Source organism: Trachemys scripta, chromosome 4 (genome assembly GCF_013100865.1).
Source record: "Trachemys scripta elegans isolate TJP31775 chromosome 4, CAS_Tse_1.0, whole genome shotgun sequence".
NCBI classification, from domain to species: domain Eukaryota; kingdom Metazoa; phylum Chordata; order Testudines; family Emydidae; genus Trachemys; species Trachemys scripta.
The window spans coordinates 97,957,820-97,979,378 of NC_048301.1; the positions used below are offsets into that span (position 1 = coordinate 97,957,820).

Sequence of the window (21,559 nt, forward strand, 5' to 3'; positions counted from 1 at the left end):
GATTTGGCCGCCCCAAGCAGCCACACACACACACACACACACACACACACACACACACACACACACACACAAAAAAGCCGCGATCGCGATCTGCGGTGGCAATTCGGCGGAAGGTCCTTCGCTCCTAGCGGGAGCAAGGGACCGTCCGCCAAATTGCCGCCGAATACCTGGACCTGCCGCACCTGTCCGGAATGGCGGCCCCAAGCACGCTTGCCAAGTTCCTTAAAGGAGGGTGTGTAGAGTTCCTTAAAGGAGGGTGTTGTAAAGGCCAAGACTATAACAAAACTATAAAAAAAGAACTAGATAAATTCATGGAGGATAGGTCCATCAATGGCTATTAGCCAGGATGGGCAGGGATGGTGTCCCTAGCCACTGTTTGCCAGAAGCTGGGAATGGGCGACAGGGGACAGATCACTTGATGATTACCTGTTGTGTACATTCCCTCTGGGGCACCTGGCATTGGCCACGTCGGAAGACAGGATACTGGGCTAGATGGACCTTTGGTCTGACCCAGAGTGGCTGTTCTTATGTTCACGCTTTGAGTTACAAGGGAAAAAGTGTTTGGTCATCTTATCATACTCTATCGCAGGCATCTGTCTAGCAGCAAAACTATTCTTACTGGAAGTCTTTGTGGGCCTGAGTGGTGTGTCTATTTTATTTGTCATAGTGTTTCTTTTCTAACAGTGATTTTTCCACATGTTGATTAGCCTATGTAGATAAAGTAGCATTTTCTCTTATTCAAAATGTACTGTTCTTTAACTTCTTTGAGTGTCCCCTTGTAATGAGACAAGTAAAGTGACACTTGATCAGCTCTGTATGCCATTCCCTCACAGTTTCATATACCTTCATTGTATCCCCGCTAGGGCCCAGAGCCTGCAAACAAACTTATGCCTGTGCTTAACTTTCCAATGATAAGAGTTAAGTATGTGCATGTTTACAGGATCAGGGCCTAATTTTTCTTCTTCCCAGTCTAAAAGAATCAGGATTATTTAATCTCATAAGTAAATTCCACATTGCCTGTAACCTTCTTTATTGCCCTTCTTCTAGTTCTGTTCGATCTCCACCTTATTGTAAAATGAGAACAAATTGGACCAAGTATTACGGTTTGTGGCCTGTTTGTTTGTCATTATTACACTGGGTAACTAACAGATGGACAGTGTGTTCAGTAAAAGCTACATAATTGATTCAGTTTGTGGGGCAAATAGAAATAGTTTGTAGTCTTTAAAACATTAGTTTAGAATATTTTATTGTTTAAAATAATAATGTTATTGACCTGAAAAGACAGTAAGAAGGAAGCTATAACCTATGGTTATATGTTTACAGTAACCAATAGCTAAATATTTACAGCAATTTGCTGCCAAATTAGATTGTTTAACCAATTATATCAGCTAACAAAAAGAATCATCAGAAATTGACATTCTGAGCCAAACGCATCCCTAGTGTAGCACCAATGATGTTGCATCAAAGATAAATTTGGCTCTCTGGTTTATGACATAAATTAGTCATATAGGTCTAAGACCAAACACAATCTCTTCAGTTTCCCTAGATAATAATTATAATGTATGCAGTGATCATTTAATATAAATACCTTTGCTCCCTCAACACATGCACTGCAAGTTTTGTAAGCATGTTGCTTCAGACATAGGGACATATACTTGCCAAAATGGGAGGAGACTTTTGCACTCAGCTCTTGTAGTCTATAATCCCAACTCAGCAAGACATTTAAGCATGTGCTTAAATCCACCACTACTGAGCAAAACTCTTAAGCATATACTTAATCTTTAGCTGGTGCTTCAGTGCTTTGCTAGATAGACATGGACTGATTGGGGCCTTTAAAAGGAGAATAGCCCCTGCAGTGTTTAGAAACTATTGAGATTTCTAGTTTGTAGAATAGCATACAGCTCTCTAATTGCATGTTTCCTAGAGCTTCATCCAACACAATCTTTGCATTCATGACAACTTTGCCCGTCAGAAGTGTGAAAATTGCTTATTGGATGATTTAAGAAAAAAGGCAGAGAAATGGGGATCCATCATTTTAGGAACAGACTGTAAGTGTCCATTTTTATTTGTGAATGGCATATTGCTATCAATGGTCCTTGATAGTTGGATTTCTTTCACCACCGTCATCCTTTTTTGAGGATGATGACACCCGAAGTGTCAAAGGTCCCCTCTCTTGCGTGACCTTTTCAGTGAAGAATGCTTATGGAATATCGCAAGAAATCAAATAAACTCTACATGATAGGAATGGTACTCAACTGCTTTGTAAGAAGATGGCTGCTCAATCCAGTTAAAATCCTATGAGGCACAGTCTTAAAGCGCTGTGATGTGCCTTAAGCCATGCAGGGATCGGGCCGTTTCTTTTCTAGATGCACCGAGCTGGCTCTGTAAAGTGGCTTCTTGTTCTAGCCATTGCACAACATTTTTCCTCTGATTCTGGAATCAGCCCAGCTGCGTCACTGACAACTACAAACAAGCTGCCGCACGCTGCAGCTTTGGAAATGAGAGCCCAGTTCTAGGCCTCTTACTGTGGATGCTTTCCCCTCCCAGCTCTTCTGGGGCCCACACGGAACAAAGAGGAGCCTCTGGGCAGCCAGCAAAGGGAACAGGTCTCAGCAGGTGTGGAAGCCTCCAGAGAGGCTGCTGCCATTCCTGTCTTCATTGGTGGCCCAGCTCAATCACACTGAGAATGAGTAAAGATGTTGCTTCAATGCTGAAGGAAGTGACTGTCCCCTACCTTCACCCTTCCTCCTCTTTTTCCAGCAAAGACTGAGAGGTGGCACAGCAAGTAGGCTGGCAGCAGGCTCCCGTGACTCTGCTGTGGTTACCAGAGAGAAGAGCTTTCTAAAGGCCTGCCCACTCTTCTGGAATCCCGGCCCACCTGCCACTTCCCCTGCACTGCGTCAGCCCCAGCAGAACTGAGGGAGCGGCAAAAGTCAGGTTGTCCTCCCATCTCTCCCTGTCTCACCAGCAGCAAGGGAAAGAGGGAACTAATAGTAAGGGGCTTGTTTCAGTGGGTTCCTGAGTGCCTGGATTAGGACCACTGGGTGAGGTAGAGAGCACAATGTCAACTGTACTGGCCCCTCTCTAGCATTTGTTAAGCCAGAAATCACAAAAATCTGCTTCCCTCCACCCCCCACAAAAAATTGGGCTTCCCTCCACCCCCCACACTCCCTATTAGTGTAGATTAGTGAGGGGCTTCTGTACTGTACTGTTGGGGCAAGACTAGAATGGGGTACTAAAGCAGAAAGAGCGTGCAGTGTGAAACAGTTGCAGAGCTTTAGCTTTAACATTTAACTGGGCTCCTTCAATATTTTTAATGCACTGGATGTAAATTTAAGGTGCAGAATGTCCCAAATATCAAGGCTGGAGGAAACATTCAGCACACAAGCGTATCTAAAATTCCTGTTAGGGTGAGGATACATATGGTTAATACATATGGAGCTACGGTGGGCACTCAGCACATACATTTAGCACATACATTTTATTTACCTAAAATAAATATTTGCAGCTCAGCTCTAGTATGTGTGTGAAGCGGGGAGGAGGATTAATGTTTCTCAGCGTGCTTTCAGAATTCACACATTTTTAATTTATGTATAGGAATAATCTATTGAAAATAGACCAGAATTTTGTGTAACAAATAAGAGGAGGAAGAGCTAACCGCACCCTGGAGTCCTACTGTTAGTGTTTTGGACTGATACAGTCTGCGGAGAAATCTGTGACATCAGCAGTAAAAGAGAGAGAATGCCCAAAGCAAGGACCTGCCTTTGCATGGAGAGTGGAACAGCAGACTGTGGTCTCAATGCAAATGAACTAGAGAAGTTCTGAGCAATATTTTTTAACAAATCAAAAAGGCTTTGAAATAAGAGGCATGTGTGTGTAGCCAGTGGTGTTCAGCGTGTGTAGCCAGTTGCAGGACAGGAACAATATTAAGATTGTTGTAGATAGAACATACTGGCCGCTGCTTCCAGCAGCCCCCATTGGCCTGGAGCAGTGAACTGCAGCCAGTGGGAGACGCGATCGGCTGGACCTGTGGACGCGGCAGGTAAACAAACTGGCCTGGCCCGCCAGGGGCTTTCCCTAAACAAGCGGCGTCCCAAGTTTAGGAAACACTGATCTAAATCATTGATGAAGTTATTGAACAGAACCAGACCCAGAACTGATCCCTGCGGGACCCCACTTGTTATGCCCTTCCAGCATGACTGTGAACCACTGATAACTACTCTCTGGGAACGGTTTTCCAATCAGTTTTGCACCCACTTTATAGTAGCTCCATCTAAGTTGCATTTCCCTAGTTTGTTTATGATAAGGTCATGCGAGACAGAATCAAAAGCTTTACTAAAGTCAAGATATACCATGTCTACCACTTCCCCCTCTATCTACAAGGCTTGTTACCTTGTTGGTCTGACACAATTTGTTTTTGACAAATCTTTGCTGACTTTTACTTATCTAGATGTTCTAGATGTTTGTAAATTGATTGCTTATTTGCTCCATTATCTTTCCGGGTACAGAAGTTAAGCTGACTGGTCTATAATTCCCTGGGTTGTCCTTATTTCCCTTTTTATATATTGGCACTATATTTGCCCTTTTCCAGTCTTCTGGAATCTCTCCTGTCTTCCATGACTTTTCAAAGATAATTGCTAATGGCTCAGATATCTCCTCAGTCAGCTCCTTGAGTATTCTTGGATGCATTTCATCAGGCCCTGGTGACTTGGGGTATGTCTACACTGGAAACGTCAAAGCACTGTCGCGGGAACGCGCCCACGGCATCACTTTGAAGTGCGAGTGTGGTCGCGCGCGAGTACTGGGAGAGAGCTCTCCCAGCGCTCCTGGTAATCCACCTCCACGAGGGGATTAGCTCCGAGCGCTGGGAGTGTGGCTTCCAGCGCTCAGAGCCTGTCTACACTAGTGCTTTAAAACGCTCAGACTTGTTGCGCTCAGGGGGGTGATTTTTTCATACCCCTGAGCCAGCAAGTTAGAGCACTATAAAATGTAAGTGTAGACAAGCCCTTGAAGACATCTAATTTGTCCAAGTAATTTTTAACTTGTTCTTTCCCTATTTTAGCCTCTTCTGATCCTACCTCATTTTCACTGGCATTCACTATATTAGACGTTCAATCACCACCAGCCTTCTTTGTGAAAACTGAAACAAAGAAGTCATTAAGCACCTCTTCCATTTCCACATTTCCTGTTGTTATTTCCCCCCACCCCCAATTGAGTAACAGGCCTACCCTGTCTTTGGTCTTTCTCTTGCTTCTAATATATTTGTAGAATGTTATCTCATTTTGTTCCTTGGCCTTTCTAATTTTGTCCTTACATACTTGTGTTATTTGTTTATATTCATCTTTTGTAATTTGACCTAGTTTCCACTTTTTGTAGGGCGCTTTTTTTTTTATTTTTAGATCATTGAAGATTCCTGGTTAAGCCAGGGTGGTCTCCTGCCATACTTCCTATCTTTTCTACACAGTGGGATAGTTTGCTCTTGTGCCCTTAATGTCTCTTTGAAAAACTGCCAACTGTCTTCTATTGTTTTTCCCCTTAGACTTATTTCCCATGGGATCTTACCTACCAACTCCTTGAGTTTGCTAAAATCTGCCTTCTTGAAATCCACTGTCTTTATTTTGCTGTTCTCCCTCCTACCATTCCTTAGAATCATGCACTCTATGCTTCTGCTTTCATGACTGGCTTTTAAAAAACTGAAAATATCAGCTATCTTTCTGTGTTGTATGTCAAATGAAATAGGAAGACGAGCAAAGCCTATATTTGTGCAAGGATCTGCACTGTATCTGGTTCCTGTGCCAGTTTTCATTAATTGCTCAGTGGCCTACCAAACTCCAGTTATATCCTCTAATGTTCCATATAAAAGATATGGAGAGAAGGCTCCAATTGTGCCAAAGGTAAATGGGCAAATCTGCCATTAGGAATAGTTATCTAGACAGGAATGTTCATGTTTATGAATGAGCTCTTTAGCCCAGTTCTGGAAGCTCCTTTATCTGTTTATCCACTGAAACTTCAGGTAGTGACCCATGGCTACTGGCTGGAACCGGATAAACTGGAATTCTTAATCTTGATAGTCACAGACCTAATGCTGCTTACGCCTTCCTATAGTATAGCATTTTCCAACTCCATAGATTTTGTAGTTCTTGACATAAATAATCAACTTTCTTATTACTTGATTAAAAAAACAACTAAAATTTTAAGAACTTTTGTAACAAACCCATATAGAAAATACATCCTTTCTAATCTTTGAATTATCTCAATTGTTGGAGTGATTACACTGCATCTGACCCTTTTCTGTCTCAGACAGAATAATTTATTTCTCCACTCCAGTTCATCTGGTTGCACTTGGTGGACTTTCATAGTCTTTACTCTGCTCTCTATCTCTTTCTGTGAAATTTGTCTTCATTTCAGAAGTAAATTGCTCTTTCTGGGACTCCAATCTACCTTCACTTCAGTTTCCAGTAGTATAAACTACTCTGTCCTTTTCTTGCCTGGATTCTTCTGTTTCCTGCAGCATTTTATCTTGACAAGAGTCACTTTAAGCTGTGGCTGTTACTAACACCCTATTTCTTAAAGGAGAGATGAAAAATCATACGAAGACCAAGCACCATCTCTGTCCATTTTTACTCGCCACTGGGAGGGGAGATGAAAAGGTCTGAGTAAAGCTCCCCAGCCTTTCTTCCCGGATGTGAGCTATAAAGCACAGGTGCAAACTAAACCAATATAAGCCAGCTTTAAACTGATGCACAGCATTGCACTGGTTTAACAAAATTGGTTTAACATCTCACATGGTGCAATGTCTGTGTTTAGACAAGCCCTGAGTGAAACTCACTCAGTCTGGTTTAAGTTCCCTTTTCAGCAAGGAATGCAAGCAACAGACAACTTGATTATCCACATACCCATCCAACCTCCTAATCTGAAAGAATTGGGACAAACAATCTCAGGACATCAGAAGCATGACAGTGAAGTTGACATTGAAAAGAAGAGAGCAGGGGTCCCTCATGCTTTCCCCTTGGGACTGGCTTGGGGACTGGGGGCAGAGGTGTTGGGCTTTGATTTTGCCAATCTGGCCAATACCTTGGGTGCAGGAGGGGGCACAGGTGCTTCTCCCCATTTCAGATCGTAGGCTGCTGATGTTCGAAGCATCACCAGCAGCCTGCCTTTGCTCTCCAGCATAGACAGCCTGTCTATGTCTGCAGCTGTGAAACTCCCAGATTTCCAGCCGAGTTTTAGATATAGGCTGTGATGTGAAATTACTTTTTCTTTGTTTTCTGACAAGCTGCCATTGCTTGAGGAAAATCAAAGTATCAGCCTCCAATCTTCTGTTACTGCGCCCCAGCAGCTCCCTTCAGAAACCCCCAGCAGAGAAAATGAGTCAGAAGAAAGACTGTTGTCAAACACTGGGAAAACTACACATGTCGTCAATCCATGCACAAATGGAAGCACCTGCTGCTGCAAGTGCTGGAGCTGGATTCACAGAGCTGTGTGGGGCACTTATTTTTTTCCCTTTGCAAATGTGAATGTATTTCATTGGGAAGGAGGTAGTCTAGCTGCAAGATCCTTTCCTGTCCCCTGTAAAAATAGCCCATAAGCAATGTTAGGAGGCTTGTCAACCACCACACCTTACAAAGGCACTCGTTGTTTTGGCTAGACTCTCTGGCAGCTTCATGGAAGAGGGGATGAATTCCTCCAAAATTAGAAGAGAACGTGTTTGATAGCAGGCTGGTTCAAGTGTTTTCTGGTGATGGCAGCCTTGGTTTCATGCCACTTTGGAGTCAGGAAACAGGGAGAAAGATCTCGATGAACTTTGGGTATGTCTACCCTGCAAAAAAACCCCAACCAAATAAAACAAAAACCAACCCCACTTCAGCGAGTCACAGAGCCCAGGTCTACAGATGCGATAAAAATAGTACATGTTCTGGCTCTGGCTTTGAAGCCTGAAAAGGGACATCCAGCCGGCCTGAGCCAGAACAGCTATTTTTAGCACCATAGTGTGAGCCCACGTTTGTAGATCTGGGCTCTTAGAGACGCTGCTGCAGGGTTTTGTTTTTGTTTGCAGTGTAGACGTACCCTTTGAGGCCTTACTCCCATAACAGCTAGTTCTTCCATGGAAACACCTTTGTCCAGCAGAAAGAGACCTTTGCTAAAGTATTTTCTGATTTAAACATACCAAACTTGGAGGAAGGAATACATTTGGCTAATCTGAGTTGATCGTTTGTATGTAACAAAAGCTAACGAGTGTGTTTAAAAATACAGGGAAAAACTTATGTACTGCTCTGGATACAGCATATTTTGATTACATAGATGATTTGTTGCTTTTTTCCTCCTCTTTAACATCTAGGAAAGGGGGTCAATCCAAAGACCCTTTTTATCCTATAAATTGCCCTAAAGCACAAAGATTTAATCTTATTGGGCACATTTTCTGCTCATCTGTTGGCGTAAGGTATATTTATAACATGTGGATGGTGTAAGTGAATTTGCGGGACTTGTTTGTTTGCCAGATTAATAAGTAAACTGTACCTTGGAGCTGTAATAGAAGCTTTTATTTTAGTACTCCACCTGATAGCTCAGCTTTGATGCAGATGCTCTTCTTGCTGTGAGTCAGCGCTAACTGGGCAGTTGCTAATACAGCTAGACACAGAATGCTTCTGCAGTGTGGCTCCTTTTATATAGAATTCACACACTGCTTTTAATATGAGCCTTTGTTTTATTGTCCCCTCTCTTGCCTTAGGGATGGCATAGAGATAATTAAACATCTTTATTTAATCAACTGGCTGAGTGCCAAATAGTTTTTAAGGTGAAAAATAAGGTGCTTTTATCCTCATCCGTGGTCAAGCTGTTTTGCCCGTTGGGGATGTTTTTGTCGTTATCTTTCAGCACAGACACAGACTTGCTGAATGCTCAGGTCAGTTCCCACTTCAATGGCCTTTTCAGTCAAGAACGGGAAAGAAACGCCTTGCACGTCAGAGCATCCTGCATTCTATTTGCCCTTCTTCGGGAGCCTGGGGTCACGTTCTAAAGTGGCTTAGGTAGGATGACTATGCAGTTGCACGCTGTACTAAATTGGTTACAGAGCTCAGAGGCCTGAGCTTATCCAAGGGGCTCCTCCTCCCGAGCATCAGCACAGAGCAGCGGTGTACGCTGACGTGAGCAGCATGCCTCCAGGAGACTCTTGACATCAGTGTAACTCTTTGTCTTGGAAGAGAGGCGATGTCTTTGGACCCAGCGTATCCGTGTACTCTCTGAATCATATGGCTTGTGGAATGTCAGCGGGGCCGGGGGGGGGGGAGGGGTTTGATGTAAATGTTTGGATAATTTCTCACTCTGTCATAAGTCACAGTTGGTCTTCCTGTCATCATCGGCTGGGAGCTATCCTGAACGAACGGTCTTCTGTTAGCCTTCAGCACCTTCCTGGCAGTGAAACTGTATTAAGATTTCAATGTGCTAATATAAATTAATATGAGATTAATGCTGCATTGCTGCAACCAGACTGATTATATGAGGGGATGGGGGTAAGGTAAGCGGGATGGGTGACTGCTGCTCCCACTCTGGCTCACTCTGAGCCACATTCTGATCCCCTTCCTCTCGTTATGTAGCACCTTCCTGCATTTACTTTAATAAGACCACTTGTGGAGTGAGGTACTATTCAGCGGGAATACAGGAATGAGAACCTGGCCCTGTGTCATTTACAGCCCGTTTACCTACCGCCCTGCCTTTTTTTCTTCTTTAAAAAAATAATTAGCTCAGTTTCTTCAAGAGGCGATAAACTTGTCTTTCCCTGGTTGGTCAGGTTTTTTTTACTTCTTACCCCCATCTCCACTTATTTTTGGTCACTTTCTGGGGTATTTCTCCCTGCCTCCCCCATTCCTTTTTGCTGGTAAACTGTGACAAACAGAAACTTGTGAAACCCCTATGAAGGCTACATAAAAATCTGAGTTAGGAGCTGTGTCCCGGGTGAGAGAATGAAGCCCTGTGTGTGACCCAAGGGAGTTAAGGCTCCGTTTAGGTGGAAGATGATGGCAAGGATCTTACTGTCTCTACAATGTGTGGAACCCATGCAGACTGTTCTAAATATTTAGACATGCATGTCATAAGCATCAGCCCTGCCTCGTGCTTTCTGTGCATGCACAGGCATTATATTTATTACTGAGTAAAAAATGTTTGGTCAAAACCATGCAAATATAGCTCTTTCCCCTCCTTATGTACAATCCAACCAAAAAACCTACTCATGTTTTCAAACACAAAAAATTAAAAAATAATTCTGGTCTTCAGCCTCTGTTCTGTGCAATGTAAACTGCATGGCTGGCTAAGCTGTTGTGTTCAAATGTTCAGGCTCTTTTGATAATAATAAACATGTTGTCTGTCTTCAGCATGCGAAATCTCATGTGAAACTCCTTGGATATATTGAAACAAATCCACATATACTGATGGTCCTTAAAATCTTCCCAGTTTCTCATAAGAGGAATGGATACAGATAAGCTGGCCTCAGTACCTGCAGTATTACCATGACACACGTCCAGTGCTGCAGATACTTAGCATATCAGAGTGCAGATAGTTAAGAGCCTGGGTCTAATGGCTGCACAGGGAGTAAGGCCAGGCCACATACCCCAGCATGGCCACGTGAAACCTACCCAGACCATGGCGCCAGATACAGGTGGGAGAGCAGGGGATTGTGTGCCCACATTTCCCCTTCAAGCCTCCCACTACCTGGGCAGGTGTGGGTGGGCTCTTCCTCACATGGTGTCAATCAGCAGTTACCTGTTAAGGGCTGTAGCAGATTCCTCCGCTCACTCAGTACAGGAGGGGAGTGGTTATGCCTCCGGGGGTGTCACTGAATCACAGTGTCTCCAAGGGCTACTTCTAGATAGGGCAGTTTGCACATTGCCCCTTGCACAGGGCAGGACCTAAAGGCATAATGTGGCCCTTAGTTATCGAAGGCACCTGGCAAGCTTTTAAGAGCCACCCCTATATTGCTTATTGCACACATCTCTGCTTTATTTTTGTTTAAAGACCCACATTTGTTTTATTAGAAAGCAAACTGGTTCCACTTGCAAACTCTCATTTTGTGAAATGTTTCTTTCTTTTTTTTAACAACCCACTCGGAGTCTCCTAGCAGTGTGTATGTGAAAGGCAGGTAGCCTATGGCTAATGTTCTTTTGTCATTCCAGATCTCCCTTGCAGAGGAGCCAATGAGGAGTAAGCATGCTGATTGTTCCTCTAGACTGAGTCTGAACAAACCTATGTTGTTTGTGCAGCATATTGCAATGTGCCTAACCCCTCCTTTACTACATTGCACTGGCTGGAGTACCTGCTGGTCTCCAAACGTCATGAGGCTTCAGTTATAAGTGCAGACAATAGATCATTTCACTGCTCATTTTTATACAGGAGTATAACGTCTTCAGAGAGCGAGAGAGTGAGAGGCACACGGTCTGAAAGATGTTCTATTCAGGTATCCTTACCGAGCCTAGTCGGAAGGAAGTGGAGATGAGGGAAGCTGCATCTCTCCGACAACAGAGGAGAATGAAGCAGGCAGTGCAGTTTATTCACAAGGATTCAGCTGATCTGCTACCTCTGGATGGACTGAAGAAACTGGGGACTTCCAAAGACACTGTAAGATTTTTTTTTTCAATTAATAAGGAAAAGTTATATTTAGGAGGCTGGCATGTATTGCTCCCCCCCACCCCCTTAGATATCCCCTTAGATACGTTTTTATGTTAAGAGGATAATGAACTTGGTTGCCTGTGGAAGCAGAGGTAAATTAGCAGGACTATGAGGCTCTTGTATATAGAAAAAGGAAGTGGAAATATGATTTTAGTTGCTCCTGGTGAGGTTGTTAGCCTTTTCACTACTAATCTCCTTTACAGGTCTGTATCTCAGACCTAAAAACAATTTTAACAAAATAGATAAAATTTTACCAGTTCAGAATGCTTTCGTTATATTGGAGTACATCAAAATGGCTTCACATTTATATATATATATATAAATTTGGTAAAACATAGAATCACTTTGGTATTTAAAAATTATAAAATTGTTGAGAATAAACTTTGCTCAATGTTTTCTGTCTATGCAGTTTAATTTTCTTTCATTGAGATTTCATATTCAGGCTATAAACACATATTTGAGATAATCTGTGTTATTGGGTAAATGGTGTACAGTATAGAACATCACCTCCCATTTCTGGAAGAACTGGCTTCCTTCTAAAAGCTAATAAATAAAAACTTCCTTGCTTTCTTTGAATAGGAATAAAGATAAAATAGAACATTTAAAGTTCTGGTGTAAATGAACAAAACTCCCAACATGTAATGTAAAAGCTGAATATCACTTCCCCATTGAATCTAGATCTTGGAGTATATAACATACAGTATGTCCGAGTGCTGCAATATCTCACAGTAGGTTAACTGAAGAAGCTGAACTTCCTTATTATTTTGGCAAATTAATTTTGTTCTAACCTAGTCTTTCTGCTTGGAAACTTTGCCTTAGATCTATACGTAGGTAACCAGTAGAATGAGTTTGGTGTTCTCTGCATTGTGCATAACAGAGATTTGTTTGACATCATAGAATTCACACTTGGGCACAATTCAGGGTGACTAGAAATTCCTGCATAAGGGGGACTCCTGCGTCCAGACTTGGAAAGTGCTTTTCAAGTCAACATTGAATTGTGCTGTTATTTATTTTAGATATTTATAAAGAGCCTAACACTGTAGTATTATTATTAGTATTACAATAGAGTCTAGAAACCCCTGTATTGGTAGGCACTGAGAGACAGTCCTGGCCCTGAAGAGTTTACAGTCTAAACAGATTACAGAAACAAAGGGTGGGACGGGAGATGGAGGCACTGAGAGATTTACTATGGCTCTTAATGAGCAGGTTAGCAGCAGAGCCAAGGATCGAACCCAGGTGTGCTGACTTCTGTGTCTAGTGCCATATCTATCAGTGCCTGTCAATGTTTGAAATGTGTAACCCGTGAAAGATTCAGGCCTTTTAGAGGCATTTGAGGTATCCTGGTCTGGAAAGCTTTTTGATACATACAGTAGCAATTGTTATAACTTGATGTATAAAAGAAGGAAAAATATTGCTCTTTGGAAGTATTCTTGTCTAGTGATGACAAGTCATTGTTGTCAGGGCTGGATTAGCAGCATCCAGCGAGAGGGAACGAACTCCCCTAGACATAGAGAAATTCCCTCCCTTCATTCCAAACCATCGCTATATCTGTCATGCTGGCTCCAGCAGGGGCTTTCGCTCCTTCTCTTCAGCGAGCACTAACAATTCAGCCACAGCCATCTACCTCCTACTGCTGGAAATGGTGACTGAATGGCAAGCAATAAATACGTGGGTCTGATGACCTAATAAATCATAACAATACAGATTGTATGTTTGTGATGTCACCAGAGCCTCAAGTTACACGTGCAGGATTAACAAGCTGAGTTGTCCTCATCACATGAGAGAGTGGGAACGACTATCTATGCTAGTTTCTCGTCAATCAGCAATGGAAGCATCTAGGAGACCTAAACCTTTTCAGAGACTGAAAAAGAGGCACAGTGCTAAGGTTATCTGTCCCCCTCCCCTGCTGCCCTTGAGAATGGCTGAGCTCCGGCCCGGGATGGAAAACGAGAGAGTTGGAGTAGTGAGGGACACCATGCTCCAGAACCACCTCATCCTCAAGCCAGAGCTAGGAAAGACTCGCTCAAGGTGCACACAGTTGCCCGGATCTGATTTTGTGTATGGACTAACCCTTTGTGGGACCGATGGGGGAGTTCCTGAAGCAATAGGCCACTGGAACTCAGTGAAACCCATTAGCAAGGCCACAAAGGAGCTGCCGCGTGATTTTGTTGCCATGAACCGTGGAGCAGTCATAGCTGGTCTTGTCACAACAAAGGAACACTACCGGTACCGCCAAATCCATGACATCCGCCGTCCAGAAGATGATGAGCGTCACTTTAAAAAGGACCCGCCGCGTCTCCCTGATGCCATGACCTATGGAATGCCAGCTCGCCCATCCACCCCTATCATAGATGTTTTTCAGCACAAGTACAAGGAGCTTTGGATGGAGGGACAACGAGCAGCAGCCGAAGCTCATCATAAGGCAAAACAGAAAATAAGACGGCGGGGGAAAGTATACGAAACGTATTCCACTCTGCTGAAGAAATACAAACCGCCCATGAAGCCAGACCCACTTTGGCATTTGCCCCACTTTGAGAAAGTGGGTCGTCATCTCGATACCTTCCCAAGCCAAGGAGATCGGGAGAAGGCTTTCAAAGTCCACCAGTCAGAAGCTGGAGTACGATGTGGAATATTTGCCCAGGGCATTTATACAAGCAGCTGAAAACTCGATAGGTTAAATTATTATAAATTATGTAATAAAATAGAATATTCTCATTTCAGGTCTGAAAGAGAACAGCGGCAGTGATCAAATATATAGAAATTCTTAATAGCTTTTCAGGTAACTGGCTGGCCATATTAATACCCAATTGTCTGTAAGAGCTTTTCACTGGCCTTGGTAACAAAAAACAAGGGGTAAACTACAACCCAAAAGAAAAGAGGGTGATTGAAGGTGGAGTGGTGCTAGATGTTATCCACTCTCGTTATTACAAACTGGTGAACATTTTTAATGACAACTCAGAATTTTTCCCACAATAGTCAGATCAAATCTTCGACTGATAATATTATAGTGCAGTTCTCCTCCACTCTAGATTTGACATTATACAGCCTGATTTTCAGAGGTGCTGAGCACATGTGAAAATCAGGTCAATAGTGCCTTGCCATCCTAATTTTGACTGCTGTCAGAAAGCTTTTCCGGCCATGTTTATTACATAACACAGTTTTGCAATACTTCCACTGACGATGCAGCAGCCTCTTTCTTCCTTGGAGTTTGATATGCACAAATAATAACTGGTTTAATTCTTGATATTCTTCCTCAAACATTTTTCAGTGTATTCTTTTGTTTGAATTAACTCCTTTTGGCCCAAGTTACTTCTCCTAGCACTGTGAAACCGCCCATGGGTAATGTTTATTAGTGTATTTAATAAATTACTAGCACCCTGAAGTATTGAAAACCTGTAAATCTTTCAAGCTGCTTTTGCCTTCTTAAGGTGCCTTAAGAACAGCAACACCTGTAACATGCATGAACTCAGAATGGGCCTGCTTCTAATAGATGATAGTGTTACATACAGGAAATCTCTGAATAATAGGTGGCAGTGATTTTAATCTGACATCTGCAAGTGTGTTAGAAGAATATGGATTTCTTCTCTGTATTTTTCCCTTCCCATACAGTCAAATTTCATTTATCTGGACTTTCATTATTCAATAGCAGGTATCAAATACAGTGAAAAATGTACATTTTCTGGTACCTGCTAGCCAATGAATCTAATTATTTTTGTATCCTCCATTTCATTTGTATAACAGAAGGTTGACTGTATCTTAGCACATATTGGATTTTGGCAGATATATTTAAATGTAATGTTATAAGTATTAGTTTATTTGCCACTAATACATTGTCATCATCGCTCTAATCGAAAGCCTGAAGATTGACAGGAAACCCGCATGAATTGGGTGGTTTTCCTCCCAAACAGCTGAATGGTGACTCACAATCCAAAAGTTATTGTGCACCGCGGTTCAATTTTACCCCTTTGACTTCTCTCCTTCTCTAGACAACCATAGAGCAAGAATCCTTGCTAGCACCAAAAGTCCATCTGTGAAAGTTGACCAACAGACTGGTATCTTGACCACACACATACCTGACCATACAGTCCTGAGAACAGTGTGTGGAGCAGACCTGTGGTTCCCAGACTTTTCACTAATCTGACCCAGCAGCTGCATTTTGTCTTTTTTTGTGACCCACCATTACCTATATGGCCCCTCCACCACCTCGCTCCTAATCCTGCCTGGTGCAGACGGGAGGCTGCAGTAGCTGGAGAACAAGCCCATCGTACACCCACCTTGCAGCAGTGACTCCCTGGATTGGGGTGTAGGATGATAAGGGCTCTGGCTGGGGGTGCAGGCTGTGGGGTGGGCCGGGGATGAGGGGATTAGGGTGTAGGAGGGGGCTTAGGGCTAGGCCAGAGGATTGGGGTGTGGGAAGATGAGGACTCTGGCTGGGGGTGCGGGCTCTGGAGTGGGGTTGGGGATGAGGAGTTTAGGGTGCGGGAGGGGACAGAGGGTTGGGTGAGGGCTCTGACTAGAGATGAAGGTTCTGGGGTGGGGCTGGGGATGAGGGGTTCAGGGTGGGGAGGGGGCTTAGGGCTGGGGCATAGGATTGGGGTGCAGGGGGATGAGGGCTCCAGCTGGGGGTATGGGCTCTAGAGTTGGGTAGGGGATGAAGGGTTTGGGGTGGACTCCCCTCAGCCTTCTCTCACTGGAGCTGCTTGGGGCCGGGTGAGAGGCGCCTCTCCCTGGCTGCAGCAGCTCTGGCTGGGCTGGGCTGGGGGAGAGGCACCTGTTGAGTAATTTGGACCCTGTTGAGTAAATAAGATGCTGGGCAAGGGTGGAAATTTCTATAATTAAGTTCCCTAGCTTTTCCCTACTCTAGCCGCTGGGATAGAACAGCACTAAAAATACTTCCCTGATCTTTATTATTATTTGTCAAGTGCTTCAGTATGCTAAACCCTGTGAAAAGATACAAAGCGACACAGGCCTTGCCTCCAGGAGAGTACAGTCTAGTTCAATCACAGGCAAAACAGTTCAGATCGAGACGATACACTAGCTGATGGTACAGGTGGTGAAGAAAGCATGGAGTCTTGCAGATGCTGTCCTTGAAAGGCTGTGAGGGAGAAGAGCATTTGAAAAAGAGAGGACAGGGTTTGATGCAGAGAAAAGGTAGTTGAGTCCAAGTGGAAGGGGGGAAGGTGTGAAGATGACCATGCAAGAAGAATACAAAGAGGCTGTCTAAGGGGAGACATGGGTGGAGCAGGAGGAGGAGTTGAAGGCAAAGAGAGCACAAATGTACATTTGGGAGGGACCTCGTTTAGTTCCAAAAACATATACCAGCAGCATTCAACAATAGTGGGCTTCCGTGTATGGAAGGGGATTGGTGAAGGGAGACCTGCATTATGGCATCAAAGGGGAATAGATTCAGTAGCTGTCCCCAAGGGGATTGATTCTGTGAGGAGCTACCTATAGAAGTGAGAGGGCTATAAAGGGCAGTTAAAAGCCAAGTACAGCTGGGGAAATTGGGAGGAGAAAAGTAAAGAAATAAAAACGAACATTGATTCCTCTGACACCTCATTAGAGCTAAGGACTGGGCCATATTCCTTCCAGCAGGTCTTTCTCTGTCCTGCATAGGGGGCAGTGCACTCTGGAGATTTTGTTTTGCAGCGTTACCTCTCAATTGTTTCATTGGGGATAGGGTTTGCCCCATCCCCAGAAATAGAGTGTTCAGCCTTATGCATCAGTATCCAAGGCTATCCGCATACAGATCCAGGGCTTTCCATGGCATCCTAGCCCCCATGGGAGCATGATTCCCTCCAGAACTGTACTCTGAGACTTCTGATCTGTTGCCCCCAAGCCACAGCACTTGTGTGTGTGTTGATTTTCCTGTAGTACAGCTATTCCACATTCCCTCCCTGGCTGGCCCCTTTGCAATCCACAGAGCCCAGTCCCTGCTGTGCTCCCCACTCCAGGATTACAGTAAATGGAGATTGTGCTGTTGAACTAGCATTCTGCATGTCCCCCAAGCCCGGTATGAATTGAGGGGACAACTGGGCCTTTTGATTGGTAGAACTGCTTGATTGATTGGATGCCCCCTGGAGATCTAGATGTGAAAGGCAGGCCAGAAATGTAAGCGGGGATATTTGTGTTGCATAAAATACTATAGGGGCTGAAACATCACATTTAGAGCCTTGTGTGTAATTTTCCTACTATTTGCTTTTTATGAATGCTTGGATCCAAGGGTTGGGGTTTTTGGTTTCTTTGTTTATTTCTCAGTTCTGTTCTGATGCAGCCTTGCCTACCTGACTAGGGGTATGTCTACACTATGGGATTATTCCGACTTTACAGAAATTGGTTTTTGGCAACAGATTGTATAAAGTCGAATGTATGCGGCCAAACTAAGCACTTTAATTCGGCGGTGTGCGTCCATGTACCGGGCTAGTGTCGATTTCCGGAGTGTTGCACTGTGGGTAGCTATCCCATAGCTATCCCATAGTTCCCGCAGTCTCCTCCACCCATTGGAATTTTGGGTTGAGATCCCCATGCCTGATGGGGCCAAAAACATTGTCGCACGTGGTTCTGGGTACATCTTCCCCCTCCCTCTGGGAAAGCAACGGCAGACAACCGTTTCACGCCTTTTTCCTGGGTGAACAGTGCAGACGCCATACCGTGGCAAGCGTGGAGCCCGCTCAGCTCAAGACCGCAGTCATGAACATTGTAAACACCTCGCGCGTTATCGTGCAGTTTATGCTGAACCAGAACCTGCAAAACCAGGCGACGAGGAGTAGGCTATGGCAGCACGGTGACGAGAGTGATGAGGACATGGACATGGAATTCTATCAAACTGCAGGCCCCGGCGCTTTGGAGATCATGCTGTTAATGGGGCAGGTTCATGCCGTGGAACGCCGATTCTGGGCCCAGGAAACAAGCACAGACTGGTGGGACCGCATAGTGTTGCAGGTGTGGGATGATTCCCAGTGGCTGCGAAACTTTCACATGCGTAAGGGCACTTTCATGGAACTTTGTGACTTGCTTTCCCCTGCCCTGAAGCACCAGAATACCAAGATGAGAGCAGCCTTCACAGTTGAGAAGCGAGTGGCGATAGCCCTGTGGAAGCTTGCAACGCCAGACAGCTACCGACCGGTCAGTCGGGAATCAATTTGGACTGGGGAAATCTACTGTGGGGGCTGCTGTGATGCAAGTAGCCAAAGCAATCACTGAGGTGCTGCTACCAAAGGTAGTGACTCTGGGAAACATGCAGGTCATAGTGGATGGCTTTGCTGCAATGGGATTCCCTAACTGTGGTGGGGCGATAGATGGAACCCATATCCCTATCTTGGCACCAGAGCACCAGGGCAGCCAGTACGTAAACTGCAAGGGGTACTTTTCAATGATGCTGCAAGCACTGGTGGATCACAAGGGATGTTTCACCAACATCAACATGGGATGGCCGGGAAGGGTTCATGATGCTCGCATCTTCAGGAACACTACTCTGTTTAAACGGCTGCAGCAAGGGACTTACTTCCCAGACCAGAAAATAACAGTTGGGGATGTTGAAATGCCATAGTTATCCTTGGGGACCCAGCCTACCCCTTAATGCCATGGCTCATGAAGCCATACACAGGCAGCCTGGACAGTAGTCAGGACCTGTTCAACTACAGGCTGAGCAAGTGCAGAATGGTGGTAGAATGTGCATTTGGACATTTAAAAGGTCACTGGCACACTTTACTGACTCGCTCAGACCTCAGCCAAACCAATATCCCCATTGTTATTGCTGCTTGCTGTGTGCTCCACAATCTCTGTGAGAGTAATGGGGAGACCTTTATGACGGGGTGGGAGGCTGAGGCAAATTGCCTGGCCACTGATTACGCCCAGCCAGACACTAGGGCGATTAGAAGAGCACACCAGGAAGCACTGCACATCAGAGAAGTATTGAAACCAGTTTCATGACTGGCCAGGCTACCGTGTGAAAGTTCTGTTTGTTTCTCCTGAATGAAAACCCACCCTCTTGATTGACTCATTCTCTGTAAGCAACCCATCCTCCCCCTTCGATCCCAGCTTGCTTTTAAAGGAAATAAAGTCACTATCATTTAAAAATCATGCATTCTTTATTAATTGATTATAAAAAGAAGGAGAGAACTGACAAGGTAGCCCGGGTGGGGTTTGGGAGGAGGATAGAAGGGAAGGAAAAGGACAATAAAAAAGTTCAATATAATGACAGCCTTTTGGTTGGGCTGTCCATTGGGGTGGAGTGGGAGGGTGCACGGAGCCTCTGCCCCCCCTCCCCCGTGTTCTTACACGTCTGGGTGAGGAGGCTATGGAGCATGGTGAGGGGGGAGGGAGGTTATACAGTGGCTGCAGTGGCACTCTGTGCTCCTACTGCCGTTTCTGAAGTTCCACCAGATGCTGGAGCATGTCCATTTGATCACGCAGCAGCCCCAGTGTTGCAGCCTACCACCTCTCATCTTGAGCATCCCTCATGGCGTCATGTTCACTGGCATCTTTCCTGTACTTTGATACCATGTCCTTCCACTCATTCAGATGAGCTCTTTCATTGCGGGTGGATTCCATGATTTCCGAGAACATTTCGTCTCGCGTCCTTTTTTTTCGCTGCCTTATCTGAGATTGCCTCCGGGACGGAGGAGGGAGGCTTGAAAAATTTGCAGCTGCGGGAGGGAGGGAAAAAAGGGAGAGAAGTATTTAAAAAGATACATTTTACAGAACAATGCTTATACTCTTTCACGGTGAACAACACTATTCACAAGACATAGCACATGTGATTTCGGTACAAGGTCGCATTTTGCTTCTTAATATTGAGTGCCTGTGGCTTTGGTGTTAGAGAGCACAGATGCAGGTCCGGGCAACAGAATTCGGCTTGCATGCGGCCATGGTAAGCCATTGTCTTTCGGCTTCTGCAGCTTTCCTACAAGCAGTGCCCTCCTTTCCCACATACCAAGCAAAGCCCGTTGAGTGCTGCGGTTTTTCTATTAACGTGCAGCAGCAGAAACCAAACTAACCCCTCCCCCATCCAATTCTCTGGGATGATCGCTTTATCCCTCCCCCCACTGCGTGGCTGGTATCAGGGAAGATCCCCCACCCGCCCCCGCTTGGCTAACTGCAGGGAAGGATTTCTTTTCAGCCACAGGCAAACAGCCCAGTAGGAACGGCCACCTCTGTCCCCTTAATTAAATTCCCATATTTCAACCAGGTTACCATGAACGATATCACTCTCCTGAGGATAACACAGCGAGATAAAGAACAGATGTTGCTTGAATGCCAGCAAACACCGGGACCATACGCTGCCAGACTTTGTCATGCAATGATACCAGATTACTTGCGACTAGCATGGCGTGGTCAAGTGTCCTACCGTGGAGGACGGAATAAGACTCCACTGCCAAGAAACCTTGTGGAAAGGCTTTTGGAGTACCTCCAGGAGAGCTTAATGGAGATGTCCCTGGAGGATTTCTGCTCCATCCCCAGACACGTTAACAGACTTTTCCAGTAGCTGCACTGGCCGCGAATGCATCCCAAGTCCTCAGGGCAAATTAATCATTAAAAAATGCTTGCTTTTAAACTACGTTTTATATTTACAAAGGTACACTCACCGGAGGTCCCTTCCATGGCCTCATTGTCTGGGGGTTGGGAGGGTGCTTCAGTCAGGCTGAGAAAAAGATCCTGGCTGTTGGGGAGAACGGAGTGCTGCGTGCTCTCCGCAAGCTCGTCGTCGTCATCGTCCTCCTCCTCCTCCTCCTCTTCCCCATCCACAGAATCCTCAGGCATGGCTGAGATTACCCCCGCCTTGGAATCCACGGTCAGAGGTGGGGTAGTGGTGGCGGGCCCCCCCTAGAATTGCATGCAGCTCAGCATAGAAGCAGCATGTCTGCAGCTCTGACCCGGAGCGACCGTTTGCCTCCTTTGT

The 21,559-nt window shown here is 44.9% G+C and overlaps 2 protein-coding genes across 2 annotated transcripts in view; both read left to right on the forward strand.

Moving 5' to 3' along the window:
* The first annotated feature begins 11,133 nt into the window (after positions 1 to 11,133).
* NRIP3 (nuclear receptor interacting protein 3) overlaps positions 11,134 to 21,559 on the forward strand; it is a 31,869-nt gene continuing 21,443 nt past the window's right edge. The window contains exon 1 of the mRNA XM_034770069.1: positions 11,134 to 11,607. Coding sequence (XP_034625960.1) covers positions 11,434 to 11,607 — 174 coding nt within the window. The 5' untranslated portion in view covers positions 11,134 to 11,433. The remainder of the gene's footprint in view (positions 11,608 to 21,559) is intronic.
* On the forward strand, positions 13,484 to 14,320 carry LOC117876988 (cilia- and flagella-associated protein 77-like). Its single transcript, XM_034769640.1, has one exon. The coding sequence runs from the start codon at positions 13,484 to 13,486 to the stop codon at positions 14,318 to 14,320; it is 837 nt and encodes a 278-aa protein (XP_034625531.1).